We start from the raw sequence: 20,325 nt of genomic DNA, 5'->3' as shown, positions 1-20,325 counted from the left end.
TTATTTTACAGCTGTTATTACCATGTCTGTCAGTATATACTGTGAAACTGTGAGTTACTGATTTGATTGCTGTATATTTGTTCCCAGCAAACATTTTAAAGTTGAATAGATGTTGATACGACAGCCTGCACCAACGTCGAAACACGTGTAAATATAGCACCAAAATGAACGCTGAGAAGATTAGCTGTCCACAGCTGCATCATTTTGTAAATTTGGGACCAACATATCTTAGTGATATCAGTTCAGAACAATCTCCAAAGCTGTAATATGAATTTTTACCGGTCCACAATATTATAGCGTGATAATTTTGTGTTTGTTTTGGTCGATTTTGAACTTGGCCTCCTTCTGCATGTTGCTGTCCGTCAAATGCTTGCTGACCTCACAAGAATATTAATGCAAGCCTTTGTGTGTGTGTGTGTAGACTTCCACTGCGACGGTGAACATTGTGGTGACAGATGTTAATGACAATGACCCGCTGTTCGATTCTTCACTGCCAGTGAACCTCACTGTCACAGAGGAGCAGGATCACGCATATGTTGGACAGGTCAAGGTATGGACACACACACACACACACACACACACACACACACAGGCACAGACAAAAACATGCACAGAGCGGTAGCAAACACACACACACACCTTGGCTCTCTCCTACTCCCTCACCTCACTCCTCACAGTGTCGCATTACACCATTTGTGATCTCCTCCTCACAGTGAGGTATGTCTATGCTTGTATCACAAGTGAGTGTGTGTGTGTGTGTGTGTGTGTGTGTGTGTGTGTGTGTGTGTGTGTAATACACCAGTGTTCGAGTATATATACAGTACGTGTCATTGCACTAATCCTTTTCATAATACGGATGAGTCAACAGCAAAAAAGACATTAATTTACATTACAATTTAGCTCATCATTCCAATAATTCCTGATTGCACAGTTACAATTAAAAGTCCCAACACAGTGGGGAAATTGTGTTGCCGCCCAGCATGTTGAATGACAGATTAGACTGGTTTCTGTGCTGTTTCTATTGTGGCACAGATCAGCGTGTTCCAAAACCTGTTACACTGGGTTCTGTGATGTTTTAATTGTGGCACAGATCAACATGTCTGAAGGCAAGACTGGTTGCTATGCGGCTGGCATTAGGTCATTATGCAGTGAAACCCAAAATACATTGAAAGAGAGGCAATTACTATCTGTATCCTTCTGTTAATAAGACTTGGCTCCTGTTGTTGCCTCGCTGTCTTCTGTCTGTCTTTCCACAAGCCCGACACAAACACACACACACACACACACACACACACACACGCACAGACTCACCCAGGCTCCAATTAAATAAATGAAAATGAACTCACCTTTTAGAATAGGGACCAGAGAGCAGTAACATAACTTTGTTAACCTTGTTAGCTTTGTATTTAGGACTGTATGTTGTTATGCTCACAGGCGTGTGTGTGTGAGTGTGTGTGTGTGTGTGTGTGTGTGTGTGTGTGTGTGTGTGTGTGTGTTGCAGGTAGACAGGGATTTGTGAGAATGGTGTGCGAGTGACTTTGGTTGTCCTCTTGTGTATATCTGAAGACAGTGTGTTTGCGTGTGTGTGTGTGTGTGTGTGTGTGTGTGTGTGGGCGGGTGGTGTGTGTGAAACAGCCAGAGAAAAGGGAACAAAGATAGATAGAGATATTGATGTAAAGAAATCCAATTTGTACAGTATAAAGATAAGCAAATCCTACTAAAAAGTCATTTTCCACATGTTTCCAGTAGGTGAGAGGATCTCTTGTTAGTGCTGTTGGACATGTTTCATCCTGAACCACCATCCTTATCCCCACAGACCACAAAGTCCACCGTTGGACTTGTTCCAAACCTAATAACTAACTCCTGTATTTCCCAGACAGGGGTCATGGGTAAATCTGACACTTTGATAGGCTCTGATCTTAAAAGATGCTCCCTTGGTTGCACACTTGCTTGGACTCGCTCCAAGCGTAACACGCAGCCTTTATACAACCCTGTCAGGGGTCTTTGATCAGTCTGACACTTTTGCCAGGTTCTAAATGTTAATCATGCTTCCTTGGTTGTACACTTGCTCTATTCCTGAGATAAATATACTGTAAGGCCCTTATCCACCCTTGGACAAATCTGGGTCTTTTTTACAGGTTCCAAACTTAAAACTGCACTATCTTTCTTCTTTGGACCACTGGGCATTATTCCAAACTCCTTAATCCACCCTTATCCTTAAAGTGGACATTTCATTCCAAGCATTCCAACTATAGTCTGTTGCTCGGATTGTTGGACCTGTTCCAAATTCAACATCCAAAAACCCACCCTAATCTTTAGAGAGGGCACTTGAAAGTATTCCACTCCTGAACTTCCTCCCTTTCAAGGACCCTTGGATATGTTCCAAACCAAAACAGACGGTGTGATCCCTCAGCGGACTGTGCAAGGCACGACTCTGGGCCTCATTCCAAACCAGGGCCTGTACCTGCAGGTATTAAACAGATTTCAGGCAGAATGAATGGGCCTGACCTTGGTCTACTGATGCTGGTAAGGGAGGGAAAGAGAGCTAGAAAGATGGGAGGCAGATAGATAGAGCGAGTGGATGGAGGAGAGAAAAGAGAGCCGTGTGTGTGGGTGGGGACAGAGAAACGGGAGAAAAAAGAACTTGGGAGGAGAGAGAGAGAGATGGAGAGAGGAAGAGAAAGGATGAGATGACAGAGCTGGGGGAGTATGGCGGATCTCTGAATCTGACTTTCATGAGGAGAAGACATGGTTTGCCTTTTAAAGGTGAGAAAAATACATGAGGAAAGTAAAAGATTGGGTGACTTCTCAGAGAGAACGAGAGGGAGTGCCCACAGTGTGTTTTCCATTGGTCAATCATGATTCTATCATACGTCATATGCTCATCAAAGATAGAATTAGGTTGTTACCAAGGGATAAGCATTTACATATCGAAAGAAACAGGGATGTAATGGAGGATAAACCCACCTCAACTTGCAGGAATAGATCCATATGGAGGAACAAATTTAAATAACTAACTAAATGAATGAATAGTGAAATAGTACCATAACTAAATACATGTGTTGTTGTGTGTGCAATGAAATAAATATATCAAAATATATCAACTTTATCCATGAAAGCCAATGGGCGTAGTCTAACCGGTTCTGACATTTGACAGGTGGTTGAAATTGAATCGGCTGTTCATGCCAAAATGCCGTTGCTCTGAGAGTTTGCATGATGTAGTGGGAGATGTTGGCAAACAAAAAGGAAGCGATTGGCCTTTTTCCTGATTTCTTAGAGCAAGTTGAAGGCTTCTGATGCTGTACTTGCAAACCTGGAGGAACTTTTACAGCATATTAGGCTGCATGATAGGAGCTGTAACAGTAACTTCTTGCTGAATCAATTGACCATTATGTGCTCTGTCGCTTGAAAATTAATGAATTAGCCTCTTGTATCAAGCTAGCCGCTTCCTTCATCACATCACTAACTCCTCATCACTTTACAGCTAACTATCGACTTATCCCTCTACCACGCAGGGCCGGGAGTCTGCAGGTTTTCATTCCAACCAAAGACTACAGCAGGTGATTTCACTGATTAGCGCAGCTTCAAGCTGAGAGGAGGAGCTAATCAGTGAAATCACCTGCTGTAGTGTTTGGTTGGAATGGAAATCTGCATAAACTCGTCCCTCCATGGCACATGATTGCCCATCCCTGCTCAACAGCATGACCATTTAATCTCTCCATGTACTGTCAATGGCAATCTGGTGCTCGAACATTGATTGCTTGAGACTGCAGCCAGTGGAGGCGTTTCTGTAAAAAACGACCAATCATTCAGCCGTCTAACTTCGATGCATGAAGTTGACAGACTAAATCAATTAATAAATAATCAAATACTGTAAATTTACTTGATTGGCTATTTTTAAATTGCATTATTTAGCTAGCAATGCATTTATATATTTATGCTGACATTTAACATTTTCATTATTTATCAATTTATTTAATTTAGTCCAAATAATTCCCTCAGATACCCACCTTTATGACCTAAATTCTTAGGATACATAATAGGAAATAGTATCAAATTGTGTCAGTTGTATGAGAAATGATCTTTGAAGGGACAAAAAACATAAATTAATGCTTTTCTGAACCTATAATTTAATTCTCCTCATATTGGTGGTTGTTTACCTTGTGATGATCACTGATTGGAGGTTTACCACCTTATCAACCACTATAGTACATCACTGGATAGATGGAAACCAGATTGATTGGACACATCCTAGAAACCCAGCATGCATCCTTGGAGTCAGAACACTGAGGGAAAAACCAACAACATAGCATAATGTTTTGTGTTTTTTTGTGACGTGTCCCTAGGATGTATGACAGTCTTCATGTTTTCCCCCTGAAAGAACGTACAGCGTACAGTATGATGCTACATCAAACCACTGAAATGAAATTCAGGCTGAGAACAAATGTTACCTAATGGGAAACAAAGATGAAAAGAATAGATGAGAGACAGAGATGGAAGCAATCTCTGTCTGTCTTTCTCTCTCTCTCAGTCACACACAGACACACACACAGTGCAGACATAAGGCTCGCATTGTGGTAGGTTGTCTGCATGTGTAGCTTACTGAGAAAAGACAAATAACTCCCATACGGTTAAAACAAACTGACACTATGGTTTATTGGGGAACAAAAGGAAGCGTGTACAGTGACGGATGAAAAAACACCGTAATTTAGTTTTGGTAACAGATGCTTCTCTCGCTCTGTCTGGGAATGAAATTAGAGAGGGAGGGGAGAAAGAGAGAAAGAGTTAAGAAAGAAGAAAAGGGGGAAATGGGAAGAAAGGGGATATGAGCTTTCCGAGAGATAAAGGGAGGAATAGAGATAGCGGAGATAGTGTTTTTCAGGCTTCATGCAGCTTTTTTGTCAGTGTGTGCTGAAAGGCGGCAGACATAAGGCAGTTGAGACATAAATCCCATTGTGTTTCTGCCTTTTAACTGTGTCTGGCAATGTAATTATGCTGGTTTGGGAGAGAAATAATGTGTGAGGAAGACGGCGAAGGAGGGATAAGAGGGAGATGGAAAGAAAGGGAGAGAGGCGGAGCAAGAAAGGAAACGGAGAGAGAGACAGAGGAAAAAAGGAGGACAGAGGGAGAGAGAAAGTGACACTCACACAAGTCAAGTCAAGTCAAGTCAAATTTATTTATACAGCACATTTCATACACAGGGCAACACAATGTGCTTTACATAAAAAGACAATACAGTATGCATATGCAATATGCATCAACAAGTGTTAGTGCAGTTACACAAGAATCAGTGCAGAATATGCCATTGTCAAAATATGCAAAACACACAGACTCACACACACACACACACACACACACACACATACACATTAAGAACTTAGCCATAGATTGTTGTGAAAAGTAAGGTTTTTTTTTAAGATTTATTTTTGGCATTTTATGCTTTATTTGAGAGATATAGTGAGAGAGAGACAGGAAGGTATGGGAGAGAGAGCGAGGGGAGGACATGCTCGGGTCGCTGCGGGAAGGCCTGAGCCAAATGGTACGCGCCCTACTCGGTGAGCCACCAGGGCGCCCCCAAAAGTAAGGTTTTTAACCTGGTTTTAAAGGTGTTCAGTGTGGGGGCCTCTCTCAGGTCCTCAGGCAGGGCGTTCCATCTACTTGGGGCATAAATACAAAAGGCAGCATCCCCTGCTTTGGAGTTAGTGCGAGGGACGGTTAAAAGACCACTGCCTGTGGACCTGAGAGTTCTTGCTGGTTTGTATCTAATTAGCATGTCTGTTATATACTGAGGTGCAAGGCCATTTAGAGCTTTGTAAACAAGTAGTAGAATTTTAAAATCGATTCTAGTTTTGACAGGGAGCCAATGCAGGGATCTAAGAACCGGCGTAATGTGTTCAGACTTTTTAGTTCCGGTGAGAACGCGTGCAGCTGCATTTTGAATTAACTGTAGTCGCCGCACAGCTGATTTTGGGAGGCCGGTGAAAAGACCATTACAGTAGTCTAGTCTACTTGTTATAAATGCATGAATTAATTTCTCAGAGTCTGATTTTGATAGAAAGCCCCTCAGTTTTGAAATGTTTTTTAGATGGTAGAAGGCTGATCTTGTGAGTTGATTGATATGGCTCTTAAAATTTAGATCGCCGTCTATGACTACACCCAGATTTCTAGCTTCACTTTTGCTCTCCAGAGACAGAGAACTGAGATGAGCTGCAATTTTCTGTCTCTGAGCCTTTGCACCAAAGATGAGTATTTCTGTTTTGTCTTTGTTCAGTTGTAAAAAGTTCTGTGACATCCATAGATTAATATCATCAATACACTGGGGAATGTATGGGATAGGGATATGTACAGTTGTGAATCATCTGCATAATTATGGTAGTTTATTTTGTGTTTCTGTATGACATGTGCGAGTGGGAGCATATACAGATTAAACAGTAGTGGTCCAAGAATCGAACCTTGGGGTACTCCACACATAATACTCACTCTTTCCGAGGCAAAGTCACCAATGGACACAAAGAACTGCCTGTCCTGTAGGTAGGATCTGGACCAGTTTAGAACCGGGCCTGATAGGCCGACCCATTTTTCTAACCTCTGTAGTAAAATGTCATGGTCAACAGTGTCGAAAGCACATACACTCATATTACAGTAGCTAACACTAAGAGCTGCAGGTATCAATTATTTGTTTAATGTAGGTATGGCAAAATGACTGTCTATGTACCGTATATATAAATTATTTTTCAAACATATTAAGCAGTGCAACTGGATCACATCACAGGATTGCATTTCCCATGACACAGAAAACTCTTAACCCATAATAACACTCAAAAAGAAAGAAAATAAAATCATCTCACAAAAGCGAAGGCACAAAACAATCTTGGTAAATTTTAGAGAAAAGAGAAAATATGAGCACTTCTACAGAAGAACAACTTGAAAGTCACATTCTGAAAGAATTATTCTTCAAGTCATTTAGCATCAATATATATTCTTGTGTTATTATGGAAAGAGCAATTTTCTTGTTAGTGGGAAAAGAGTGAAATTTGTGCAACTGAAGCTGAAGGTCACAGCAGATTTGCCTTCACAGCGTCCTGAACCAAGCACATACAATACGACAAAACACACACACACAGTCACACATTCACAATATTTCTTCTGTCCTTCTATCTCTCTTCATCCACCACAATTGGTTCTCTCTACCCCTTTCTGTTCCGCTCTCTCTCTCTCTCTCTCTCTCTCTCTCTCATTGCCACTCTCTTTCATTCCCTCTGTCTCTCTCCTGTTTCCAAACACCAGGTAGCAAAGAATCACTGAATACAAACCACAACAAGAGGACTTACTTCTTCTCTGTTACAGTCCACATACCCACACAGCCAAAACACAGCGCAATTAACCACAAAAGAATATGTTTTAATGGCATTCCTGCCCTTCGCCTGAAATAATTATAAGTTGCTGTGAGATAAGATTAAACTTTAATGATCCCCGTGGGGAAATTAGGCCACAAATAGTAATATGGTCCAGCAAAAATAGAATATAAACAAGAACAGAGCGAATGGAGGTTAGATAAACATATGCAACTCACTATTTCAACACTACAGCATATGAAGTATATATTTGGCTGAAAGTATGAAAAAGTATGGATTACAGTATTAAGACGGTGTGCAAAACAGCAGCAGTAGCACAAAGAGAAAGCCAAAAAAAAAAGAATGAAATATGTGAAATATGCAAAAATGTCAACATATATGCAGCATATAACAAATTAGAGTAATATGAGAACATGAAGATTGAATGTTCATGACAATTACAACATATATACATGATGTGCAAAAATGTACATGTATTCACATCAACAGCTTTACAAACAGTCATACAACAAAAAGTATTTTGGTGTGTACATATGCATTGTAAAAAACTATATACCTTATCAAATATATTCACTTGTGCAATGCAATGTGCAAGGCATGTGCATTGTTGTCTGTTCTTGTTATCACTATCATAATCATAACATTTATGGATGGAGGTAGCATACCGCGTAACCACAATTGAAGTGTTTTTCATGTTTTCATACTGTTGAAGGATTAATGGTCCTCTGCGGGTTGAGAAAATCCTCACACACACTGCATTTTTGACATTATAATGTCAAATGTGGATAATGTCAAAAATGCAATGTCATCAAGTTCAAAACAAGGCTGTTTTTCTTAGTTTCTTGATATTTTGGAGATGCAAGGTTTTCACCCGACAGCGACGATACCCAAAGAAAATATGTCCATAGATAGAGATACAGTATATCGACTCGTGTGCAGAGACTGTACTGACATAGTGTAACATATGACACTGATTGTGCAAGCAAATGCCATATACATTCATCCAAATCACGGGGATGTGTAGGAGGAACAATCACTGTGTCTTTAGAACTTCTAATTAACTCCAAATTGATCCTCCTTCAGACTAATGTTGTCATTACCCGAGGTCTTGTCTACTCTAGTTCTGACTGATAAGATCACTATGGCACCACACACACACACACACACACACACACACACACACACAGAGAGAGCGAGAGAGAGAGAGAGAGAGAGACACAGACATTTTCTCTGAACTGTAATCTTCACAATAATAGTCAATAATAATAACAAGTTTGAAGCTATTAATTCTAACCTTGACCACTAACCCCCAAATTATTATTTCCTGGAGTTTTTCTTGTGGAGACATTCAGACTCAAAAAAGCAATATAAACACACTAGGACACCCACACACACACACACAGAGATCTTGTTTATATTTTCTCTGCTCTGCTCTCCTCTGCTCTGTCCTTATCTATTCTAATGTGGTGTGAATGCTGATTGGCTGACACTCAGACAGGCGGGGTGAAAGGAACACTGGGTAATGGTTTGTCACCTTCTCAGCACTTTATTGTATTAGTTGTGAGAGAAAGAAAGAGGAGGGGAGACATTGCATGGGGGAGAAAGAGGGAGACCGAGGGAGAGTTTGACTGTAGTCCTAAACAAATACAGAAAGATAGGCAGATGAAAGAAGTACAACAGAGGAAAGAAGACACTCTTGCCTACGTTTCCCGTGTGAAAATTGAAACCACTGTCTCATTAACTGTGGAAAAGTTAAGCAATTGCTACTGTGGCAGAAAGAAACTTTCCTTCCTCTGGACAGGCAGCGAAAGAAAAAAGGAACGAAGAGAGAGCCAACTCCAGGGGATATGTCAGAGAGAAAGAGAGAGAGAAATCCCCAAGGTCTCTCTTTGTCAACTTTTAGAATTTTAGTGTGGAAACCTACGGACAGACAGAACTAAATGAGAAAGACAGAAGCAAGACAGAACGAAAGAAAGAAACCTTTGTTCATTGTAGTTAGTGGTGGTGCTGTGTGTGTGTGTGTGTGTGTGTGTGTGTGTGTGTGTGTGGGATGGGGGGGGGGTAACTGTATAAACTCATTGCTGTGAAAAGGTCAAAGGTCAGAGCATGGCACAGCCTGTAATGATACATTTTGGATGCATGCAGAGTTGATAAAACCAGCCGGAGTGAACCGGAAGGCAGGAAATGGACTTGATCATTCTCTGAGTCATCTCTCTGTCTCATGCACACACACACACACACAAACACACACACACACACACACACACACACACTAACTTGGAAAGATTTTGCTTCATTCCAGAGGAAAAGCTTTATAAATGTTAACAAGTTTAAAGAGGTTAAGGATTTTGCCACATGCATGCATGTGCAGGCAAACTCACTCTCACACACACACACTCACACACACACACACACATGCACGCACGCATGCATGCACGCACACACACACACACACACAAACACACACAAGCATTTCATTCAAGAGGACGTTAAGAGGTTTAATGCAGTTAAGGATTTTAACACACACCGCACACACACACACACACACACACACACACACACAGAGCTTGATAGAGGAAGTTCAATTTTAATTAAATGAATGATTTTGCCTCGTAGGCAGACTGATAAACTGCCTGCATTTGAAAAAGGCTAATTTGAACTTTTACTCATCCTTTTTGTTTGCCTGTGTGTGTGTGTGTGTGTGTGTGTGTGTGTTTTCTCTAGGCAACAGACCCAGATCTCGGGTCGAGCGGTCAGGTCCACTATCGCCTCGTCAACCACCAGAACCTGTTCTCCATCAACGCCAGCGGAGCCATCAGAACCTCGGCGCCGCTGGACAGAGAGGTCAGAAGATTGATGGATTGGTTCACATCACTGGGGAGAAATTTGGCTATAGTCAGTCAGAAATGTTCTTATGTGAAGTGATAATCTGCAAGATTTTTGTTTCTTTTTCTGTTTTTGTTTTTTTTTGTCTGTTCAGCCATGGTGGCTATCGCTGCTCCTGCTAACCTCCCAGTTCTTCTTCTGTTTATCCCAAACAAACCGCTGTTGCTGGAAACACAAAACACCCGGGAAACCTACCCACTACCAAGTGTTTAGAACTGCAAATATAGCAAATGTAAAAGCTTTCATGAACTGAGTATGGGTTGAATAACTACTGTATCAATGACAGAGAGTAGCAAAACAGACATTCATTTATATACAAATGTTGTGAATTATTACTTTAAAGTCTTTATTAGGATTATAGAACTAATTCTAAACACTGGCCTCTTTATGATTTGGGAAACGTCGGGCTGACTTATGCTTTCTTTATTCCCACAGTGGTGGCAACTTACTTGCTCACTACTGCTGAATAAATATAGAGGAGACTCTGAATATTGTTTAATGTTGACTAATTGTACTTTTCCGCTGTTGCCTTGTAAGTTACTCCTGATAAGATCAATAACAAATCGGCTTAATTGTTATTCAGCAAAAGTAGTAATGACCCAACCTCTCTCCCTCCAAGGTGAAAATTTGAATTCAACCAAAGGCTTAGTCTTTGATGTTATCTGATGGCATCATAAAAATTATAGCACAGCATTTTTTTTTTATAGTTTTCGGTATGATTTACTTACTTAACGAACAAGGCTGTCATTTATTTTGCATTCAGCTTCTTCATATCTAAGTAAATGTCAATGATCTGACATGCACAAGACCTTGAACTATTATTTAATATGCTTATGTTAGATAAAACTGTCAGAAGGGAAGGCACAAAAAGATAGCGGTAGGAATAAGCAATGGATGAAGGATATTTTTTTGTAGCTGTAGTGTTAATGTTTGACTGCTGACCTCTGTCATCCTAAAGGTGAAAGGTCACTATGATCTGATCGTGGAGGCTTGGGACGGAGCAGTGGACCCTCGGCGCTCTCGCTTAACACTCTCCATCACCGTTCTGGATGTAGACGACAACAGCCCAGTATTCACCCAACAAGCTTACGTTGTCAGCCTACCAGAAAACAGCCCCAAAGATACTGTCATACTACAGCTGAAGGTGAGCGGATGGATGGATGGATGGATGGATGGATGGATGGATGGATGGATGGATGGGTAAAAGGTTGGGTGTAGTTGCAGAAGGTGAAGTAGATTTTCATCATTTGAAGAGTTCATTTCCAAAATGTTACATATCCATTTTGGGAAAAAATCATTACCTGAAGTCTATGATTCAAAACCTTTCAAATATGGAGGATCCAGTGTGTAAAATTGTTACCATTTTTACCAACCCACGACTTAATTGATTTACTATCCTATAAAAAAGTACCATGATTTGTTTTGATTTTGAACAATCAATCATTTTTTTAAGAGCGTTTTTTTTGTTTTTTTTCAAAAGGTGGATATCTCAACAAAATCTTCATAGCTTAGCGCTGGTTACATGCTTGCCAGCTGTGAGTGTCTTGCCAAATGAAAATATAACAATGAAAAATAAAATAAAATCACCAATACTACTACAGCAGCTAACATTATTGCTATCATACACATAGTAAGGCCTACTGCGGTAATGTTACATCCTTAACAAAGCATTAAGCCAATTTAGAACAAAGAAGTCCAACAAAAACCATGTGCAAAACCTAATTCAAACAATCCAATGCTGTAAAATCCCATGACTCACCTTATCCGGAAACCAGGGAACTTGAAATTAATGTTCTCTGAGCTAGCGAAACGCTTTGAATTATGAAGAAATGAGAAATGGGGAAGAAAAAAAAGCAATCTTCTACTGCAGCTACACGGTAAAATAGTCGCAGCAGGAGCAGAAAGTTATGGACCTCCAGCTGGCCTATAAAGGTTACTACCACAGGCATTTCAGACATGGTAGCTCAACACGGACCCAATGAAAATACTACAGTCTGTTCGGCATCAACACATGTAGACGTTTGTCCTTCTGGCAGGCATAAAAACATTCAAGTTGCCATAAAATTCACAAGGCAATGATATTACTTTCTTCCCCTTCTCCGGTTCTCTCCTCAATCTCTCCATCGCTCTCTCTCTCTCTCCAGGCGATAGACGCCGACCTCGGCTCCAACCTAACTTACCGCATCAGAGGGGCCGAAGGGCCAGACCAGAGGATCGGTCGGCTGTTTGGCGTTGACCCGGTCACAGGGGAGCTGTCGGCGCTAAAGGTTCTGGACTACGAGAACCTGACTGACCCAGAACCCACATACACATTCACTGTAGAGGCCTTGGACACAGAGGGGACCATGCCTCCTGGACTAGCTTCTGTTACTGTCAAGATTGTGGTGAGTGTGTGTGTGTGTGTGTGTGTGTGTGTGTGTGTGCAGGTGTGTGCAGGTGTGTGTTTGTTTGTGAGTTTGTTTGTATTTCTGTGACAGAAAGATGAGCAAAAACCTCCAAAGTACGGACATGTGCTTCTGTGCACATCTATCTATATGCCGTGTGTGTGTGTGTGTGTGTGTGTGTGTGTGTGTGTTAAGGTGCAGTGGACTGCGTCAGCCCCTAATTTTGGCCCTAATCAGCTATCGAATCTGTGTCTGTTTTATCTCTGTTTCTAATACTAATGGTACCTGATAGAGTGTGAAAGAGATAGGTGCGATAGATAGATAGAGAGACGGAGGGAGATTGGGAGAAGAAGAGAGAGAGAAGGAAAGATTACACAAAGAGAGGGGGTGAGAGAAAATGGACAGGTTGGAGGAGAAAGAGGGGGGAAGATAGGCAGAGGTGATGCAGAGACAGAGAGCTTTAACTGACAGAGAGAAAAGAGACTTAAAGAATGAGAATAAAAGCAAATAGAAACATCACATACAGCTCAGCCTTCACAGTAGATTTAGAATTCAACTCCAAATCAGTTACGCTTAAAATGTTAGAAATACTTGGTAAAATTGTCAAAATGCCAGGCTCTTCAAGGAAAATGTGCCTGCACTTTAACAATACTAATGCACACTATGACTGTATGTGTATATGTGTGTGTGTGTGTGTGTGTGTGTGTGTATCCCCAGGACATGAATGACTTCTCTCCGGTATTCAGCCAGTCGGTGTACCGAGGCGTGGTCGCCCCTAACGCTGTCAAGGGAACCCGAGTTACCACGGTGACGGCCAACGACTCTGACCCTGTGGTGAGCGTTCCCAACCTCTTGTAGTCATTCTATTCTGTTCTGTTCTACTGATGCAAGATAATGACAGTTGTCTCAGGCGTATGTGTGTGTTTTGTATGCGTTTGCTCTCTCCTTCCAGTGGATCTGTTTTGGCTTTTCAGATCCCTGCGTAGTACTAACAGCTGCCTCTATAGTGCTTTCAACCCCGAACATCTTTGTAATGTAGCTGAAACGGCTTGCTACAAAGTGAGGGTTAGCTCACTTTAGAGAACCATTACTTAGCCTGGGGCAGTTAACCCCAGGTTGCAAACGGCTCTAAAATGCCCGTAACCAGGGTCTAAGTGCAGCGTGAAAAGGGCTTGTTGGATTTGCTGAGTCACAAAGGCTTTTGTTTGGACACGGACCTGAACTGCAGTGGTGCCACAAAAAGAAATGACTCATTTTTATCTGAAACAGAAAATATAAACTATTCTTCACTTTGCGATTTTACTGTATAGTTAATCTCTGAACTAAATGTTTAAGAAAAAAACGATCAGCGACACAAATGAATGCAGGGCTCCCACAGGCCTTGAAAATCGTGGAGAGTTTATGGATTTGAGAAAAATAAAATAATGCCTTAAAAGTATTAAGTGGTAAATATCAATGTGCCCCAGCTCCAAGGATCAACACTCAGGAAAACCTGCTGATGGAGATTTGTGTTAAAATTAAGAATTTCACCAGGATTTCTTTACCTGACAAGACCATGAATAAAAAAATAGGCCTCTATGATGTCTAATTTTGACCAATATCATGTTTTACCCCAAAACATGTCAATTTCGAGTCCTTGAATTTCACCACAACAAGACCTTGGAAGTCCTTGAAAAGTCCAGTGCAGTTGTTGTGTGCTCTTAGAGAGTCTTCACTCTCCCATCTCTGTGTAAAACCTATGATGATGTTACACCTCTCAGCCTCTCTAAAAGCCCTATGTTCTTTTTACTAATGCGCCAGCTTTCTTCCTACATCAGCTGAATTGAATCAGCCTTGAGGTTTTACCATCAAGCTATACTCTCTAAGATAAAAATGTGTGACATTATACTTTCTTTTTTCTAGGATGTATGCTATAAAGATGCTCCCAGGGCATAAACAGGGTACTTCGTAAAGACCATGGCTATACTGTATATTTGAGTGTATATGTCATTTGTATTCTTCAGAACCAAAATGTACCTCTAAAGTACAAATCCTTTTAAGAGTTTGCCACAGTAGGGTTTTTGCTGACTCAGTAAGAGTCGTCGTTATTTGAAGAAATCCTCTATTGGAACGGACAGCTGTGAAGTACCGTACAGAACTGCAGTGGTTTTATGAAATATAACTCTCATTTTTTTCCAAAATAGAAAATAAATGATTGTTTGCCTTGTGATTTTACACTCAGCCTCTCCTGTATGCATTTTGTTTTGAAAAAAGTTTGTATTCATTTCCTATTAGATACTGACACTGCAGCCGTATCAGTGAATCATTCACTGAAAAATGAGAGTCTTTATGGAAATGACCTTAGACACCTTTCTAATTACTTAAAGCTAAACCTATTCAGCCTGGCAAGCAAACAAGTGAATTTAGTCTCTTGCCCAGGCTCATTAAAGCATAGTGAGAGGCATTTCAGGAAGCAGTATTACCCACTTTGCCAGATGCTGTGAAAAAACAATTTCATGTATTTTTTGACATTTTGAAACAAATTAACTTAGCCATACCAGCTGACGATCATGGTAGTTATTTCATGGTAATTTAGAGTGCCTAAACTCAAGAGTAGAAGAAACCAGGGCCTTGTTTATCCCCTGTGTGTGTGTGTATGTGTGTGTGTGTGTGTGTGTGTGTGTGTGTGTGTGTGTGTGTGTGTAAAATACTATATTTAACTGCGCCATAAGTAGTTGGACACGGAAGGATTGTTTGACATTTTGGATGTGAAACTGCACAATCACAAAACTACTGTCTACTTAAATTTGAGGCTACCTCACAAAAAAATCCATGAAAACTGTGGGAGTGACAGCACTCTGAAAACTTAAATAAATAACTAAAATAAAGTAAACTGCATACACACCACAAGAACAATGTTCAGTTCCTTTTTAGTACACAGAAGAGAAATGTCATCCCGATCTTAAAGTATGCACTTGTTATCTTTGTAGAGCTCCTCAGGTCTAGTGCACCGTAAAGTGGAACAGTAGGCTTATCCATACTCCCGCCTGTAAATTTAACACTGCAGATTTGTCACCCTAATGTTAAAATATGCACTTGTTCTCTCCGTAGGGAACCCCAGCAGGTCTAGTGCGCTATAGAGTAGACCAGGAGGCCTATCCATACTCCGCCAGTATATTTGATGTAGAAGAAGAGAGCGGAAATGTGGTTGCCAGGGTCAACCTCAATGAAGAGCCCAACCTCAAGTTCAGTGTGAGTATATGTGTATATATATACACATACGCACACACACACACACACACACACACACACACACACACACACACACACACACACACACACACACAAGCACTTAAACCCACTTTAACTTTGGGATCACACTTAAAAAGCAGCACTATATGCTACTTCCAATCAATTAAATTGATCTCTTCAAACTGTATAATCGATGGTGCCAGGGCTGAAGTCCAATGGAGACGACATCACTGCAGAAGATATATTTGATGTTTCTCTTTTATGTTCATTTTGGATCTGGTCCCTACTGGGTGGAGGTTTGGGAAGACATCACATGAATCCAGTCATTAATTTTTAATTCCATCTTGACTTTAATTGGCTGCATGTAGCATTTGTGTACATAAAGGTGTGTAAGCATACTACAGCAACTTATTAGTTTGAAAACTGTATTTTCCCAACCGTACCCCTCAGTGGGGCTTTGTGCCATGCTAATTTCATCTTTTCATTGAGGTTTAATTAACACAACAAGGATTCAACATCCTCCGATGACATCACTCTGGGGACTAATTCTACCTCATTTGCTCCCAGTAACTCAAACAAAACGAAACTGTCCAAGACTCTTTACAGCTTTGGGATTGGGAGTGAGATAATTTCCATGTAAGATTTCATTTTTGCAAGGACAAGTACAGCCTCAACGACATATTGCAAATGACTACCTGTTTTGTTGCATTGCATTATAATAGTTTTCAATACCCATTCTGGGAGCAGGTCAGCACACATGTACATGATTTAGAGAGCCTTGGTAGCCTGAAGGCAAGAGAAGTGACTGGAAATCACAAGTTTGAATCCTTAGTGCAGTTGCGAAAATCTGGGTGGAGGAAGTGAACAAGAATGCCGCCCCCTCCCTCTAGCAACTAGTGTCACGGTGCCCTTGAGAAAAGCACCTAACCTCCAGTCAGTGAAGCTGTTAAGTGGCCAACAGTAGAAGACTGTGGTTGTACTAGGGAGCTCCTAGGTTTCAATCTGTGTAACAGGGCAGTGCTGAAATGGAGGTGCTAGGTAAGCATTTCCTAGGTAAACAAAGGATAAGAAATATAATATTGCAATGTGTTGATAAGTTCAGTTCTCATTAGGATGCCTTTGGGTGCAGCTAACAGTGGTTGCCAACCAATTACATGGAGATGAAGGGCTAAGCAGGGAAGATAAGCACACCAGTGGGACACACACACTCATCCCCACTCAGGTTCCCATCCAAACAAATCCACATATTTTTAGGTTGTCAGAGCTAAACATCAACATCTATTTTGTTTTATTATTGGCCTGTCAGCTAGGTCAGCTAGGTCGATTTATACATAATGGCTGTCTCCACTGTCAGCAGACTGTAAAATGGTATGAACTGATACGTTTAGGATGTTAGGTAGCAGCGCTAGATAGTAAGTTGTCCAGCAAGTTTGCATGTGGATATCTAACATATGTCCTTTGACTCTGTCTCTATTTCTGTGTGTATGATTGACAGCTGGTGGTGGTTGCCTATGACAATGGTGATCCGGTGAAGGAGAACACGACTCTAGTGGAGATCACGGTTCTACAGCTCTCTGTCATTCCTGTGTTTACCCAAGAAGAATACAGGTACGCAAAAACGCCGCCTTCTGTCTCAATCACACACACACACACACACACACACACACACTGTGCATTTCTCAATGCAGGAATGTGGCCATTCAACTGTTGCCAAAGTAGCCTAACAAGAGGGGAGAGGGAGAGACGTTCATAGGTTGCATGATTGATGTTTAGTTGCCTGATTCAATTTTGATTGTAATTTAAACTGTTCTTTGGTACTAGATTGAGCCATCCAGAGGTGTTTTGACCCAAAATGCTATTTGCATCATTCTCGATCTATGTGCTTGTGAGCTGTTGCTTATACAGTCTCAAAATTTCCTTGTGAGTTGTCAGAGTGTAGCTTATGGTATGAGTGTGAAAGCGAGAGCTCTTTCCTTAAAGGAATACAAGTAAGCTCTTTGAACTTACCTTAGCGTGGCAAACAGTTTCAACTCTGTGTCCAGTATTCGGTATTCTGTGGTGCTTTGGTGATGATATTCATACTCTCCATTGTACATATGCAGAGTACTAAAGCGCTGCTGTGTACCACAGTGAACTAACTAAATACTGGACACGTAGAGATGGAATCTACCAAATGGTAAGCTGATCAAAACGCCTATTTGACAAAAGAATCTGTGTTTTCCCTTATAATGTATCTGTCTAGCTGCCTATCTATACATCTGTCTCTAGAAGCTGTAAAATACCAATAAAACACCAATAAACCTGGGGGGTTGATATCACCCGCCTCATCAGACACCACACACACATACACACACCCACACACACACACACACACACACCCACCCACACACACACACACACACACACACACACACACACACACACACACACACACACAGAAATACGCACATGCTGTGGACTAACTGTCTCAATGTGGGAATGCAGCCATTCAGCTGTTGCAAGAGTAGCAATCCCACAGAGAGGGAGAGACATTCATCTTAATATCACACATTGCAGCAAAAAGATACATTTGATATTGGATGGCACCCGGTAGCTTGTGCTTCCTATTAAGATAAATATTGAATTTTTTCATCTAGTAAATGAATGAATGACATTAATAAAGACAGAAAGTTTAAATGGATTTAATGAAGATGTTGCCATTGAAAAATATGAAGAAGTAGGGCTATCATGCAAAACAAGAACAGAATTCATTATCACTAGTGCCTTGTGCTATTTTTTTATTAATTGTCTCCCGCTCTACTTTCTGACGGATTAAAAAAAATTAAAGAGCATTTAATATGATTCTAAAACATTTCCGAATAAACCAATTAACAACATAGGGACATAGCCTCACACTTGCAAAATCACAGCTCTACTCCAAGGCATTACATAACTTTGCCTCCCCTTTCTTGTCAAATATTAATTCAATAACAAGTCGATCCTACACACACACACAGATGGTGCCAAGTCTTGACAACATGATTGATGTTTACTTGCCTAATTCAGTTTTGATTATTCTAATAATGTGCTTTGGTGTGAAGAGATTCCTCAAAAGAATACAAAGTAATTAATTATTTCCTTCATTTGACAAGACGATTCCTAGTGTTTTCTGCTCTGTGTCCGGTATTTGGTGTACTATGGTGCTTTTTCGATGATGTAAAGCTAGCTCATATATTAATGCACATTACCGTGTACCATAGTGAACTAAATAAATACTGAATAGACAGATAAAACTTACCAAAAAGCTTATCTGATCAAAAAAAAAAGTGTTTTCCTTCTATCTGTGTCTGTCTAGATGCCTAGCTATATCTCTCTAGAAGCTGTAAAATACCAATAAACTTGGTGGGTCGATATCACATGCTTCTTCAGACACCACACACACATACACACACACACACACACACACACACACACATACACACACTCTCACTTTCACTGTTTTTAAACACCAATAAACCCAGTGGCCACATATTATATACTCTACCAATGATAATGCATTATAGACATACCTTTTGTACACACACACACACACAGAGGTCATTGTTATAACCCCTCCACTTCGTCCTAGTTTTATGAGGTCATAGGGTCACCTCAGGTTTTCTCTCCTGTGATTGGCTGGGTAGACAGAGGTGTGCGTGAGGTCAGACGTGAAATCGGCCTATAATCTACAGTACAGCTATTATCTTTGTTTCTCTCTTGATCTATCTGTCATTCTGTCTTTCTATCTTTCCTCATCTTTCATCATGTAGGCGATAGTTTCTCTTATTTCCTCTTTTGTTTTCGCTCTTCCTTGTCCCGTCCCTTTCTTTCTCTATCTTGATCTATTGCTGTCGTTTTCTACTATAGCTTCTAATTTCCTCTCTGTAAATGTGTTTGGTTCTCAATCTCTCTGCCATCCCTTTTTTCTTGATTTACCCCTCAATCTCTTTTTTGTCCTCCATGATGAAATCAGAGGGAAGACTAATGAATTGGTCTCCCTCTGTTTGTTTGTTCGTCTGTCAGGCACGGTATCTCAGACACCGCTGATCGGATTTTGATGAAATTTGTGGGGAATGATGCATCTCACCATTGCATTTTTGGCATTTTCAAGATGACAGATTGGCTGCAGGTTGGGCGCTAAAATATGTGGTCACAACAAAGTGACATATTTGTTACTGATTGGCCGTGAGAGGGATGGCATCGTTTGTGGGGGACAACCTGTTTATTATTACATTCTTTACCTTTCTTTTATTCTCTCTTTGCCTTTCTCTCTTTTTCGCTTTTTCTGTTTTGTTTCTCTCTTCTATCTTTCTCTGTTCTCTCTACCTCCTTCTTAGTAGAAAATATTCTAATGTTTAACACACACAGAATGTGTTTTTAGGCATTTTCTGTGATACAACTGTATTTTCACATAGCTGACATGGAGCTTTCAAGCCATCTGCCATGCAACA

At 40.7% G+C, this 20,325-nt stretch overlaps 1 protein-coding gene across 1 annotated transcript in view; it reads left to right on the top strand.

Annotated features, from left to right (window-relative positions):
- The window catches only part of pcdh15b (protocadherin-related 15b), a 125,996-nt gene that overhangs the window by 67,498 nt on the left and 38,173 nt on the right, over positions 1 to 20,325 (top strand). Inside the window, exons 19-25 of the mRNA XM_071513849.1 lie at positions 422 to 550; positions 10,080 to 10,199; positions 11,200 to 11,385; positions 12,386 to 12,625; positions 13,343 to 13,459; positions 15,716 to 15,856; positions 17,352 to 17,464. Coding sequence (XP_071369950.1) covers positions 422 to 550; positions 10,080 to 10,199; positions 11,200 to 11,385; positions 12,386 to 12,625; positions 13,343 to 13,459; positions 15,716 to 15,856; positions 17,352 to 17,464 — 1,046 coding nt within the window. The remainder of the gene's footprint in view (positions 1 to 421; positions 551 to 10,079; positions 10,200 to 11,199; positions 11,386 to 12,385; positions 12,626 to 13,342; positions 13,460 to 15,715; positions 15,857 to 17,351; positions 17,465 to 20,325) is intronic.

Source organism: Centroberyx affinis, unplaced genomic scaffold (genome assembly GCF_046629955.1).
Source record: "Centroberyx affinis isolate AG114_WGS23_722 - 3 ecotype Tasmania unplaced genomic scaffold, CSIRO-AGI_Caff_v1 ptg007578l_1, whole genome shotgun sequence".
Lineage (NCBI taxonomy): Eukaryota > Metazoa > Chordata > Actinopteri > Beryciformes > Berycidae > Centroberyx > Centroberyx affinis.
The sequence above is the reverse complement of the archived record's forward strand: the minus strand, read 5'-3'. Positions and strand labels throughout refer to the sequence as shown.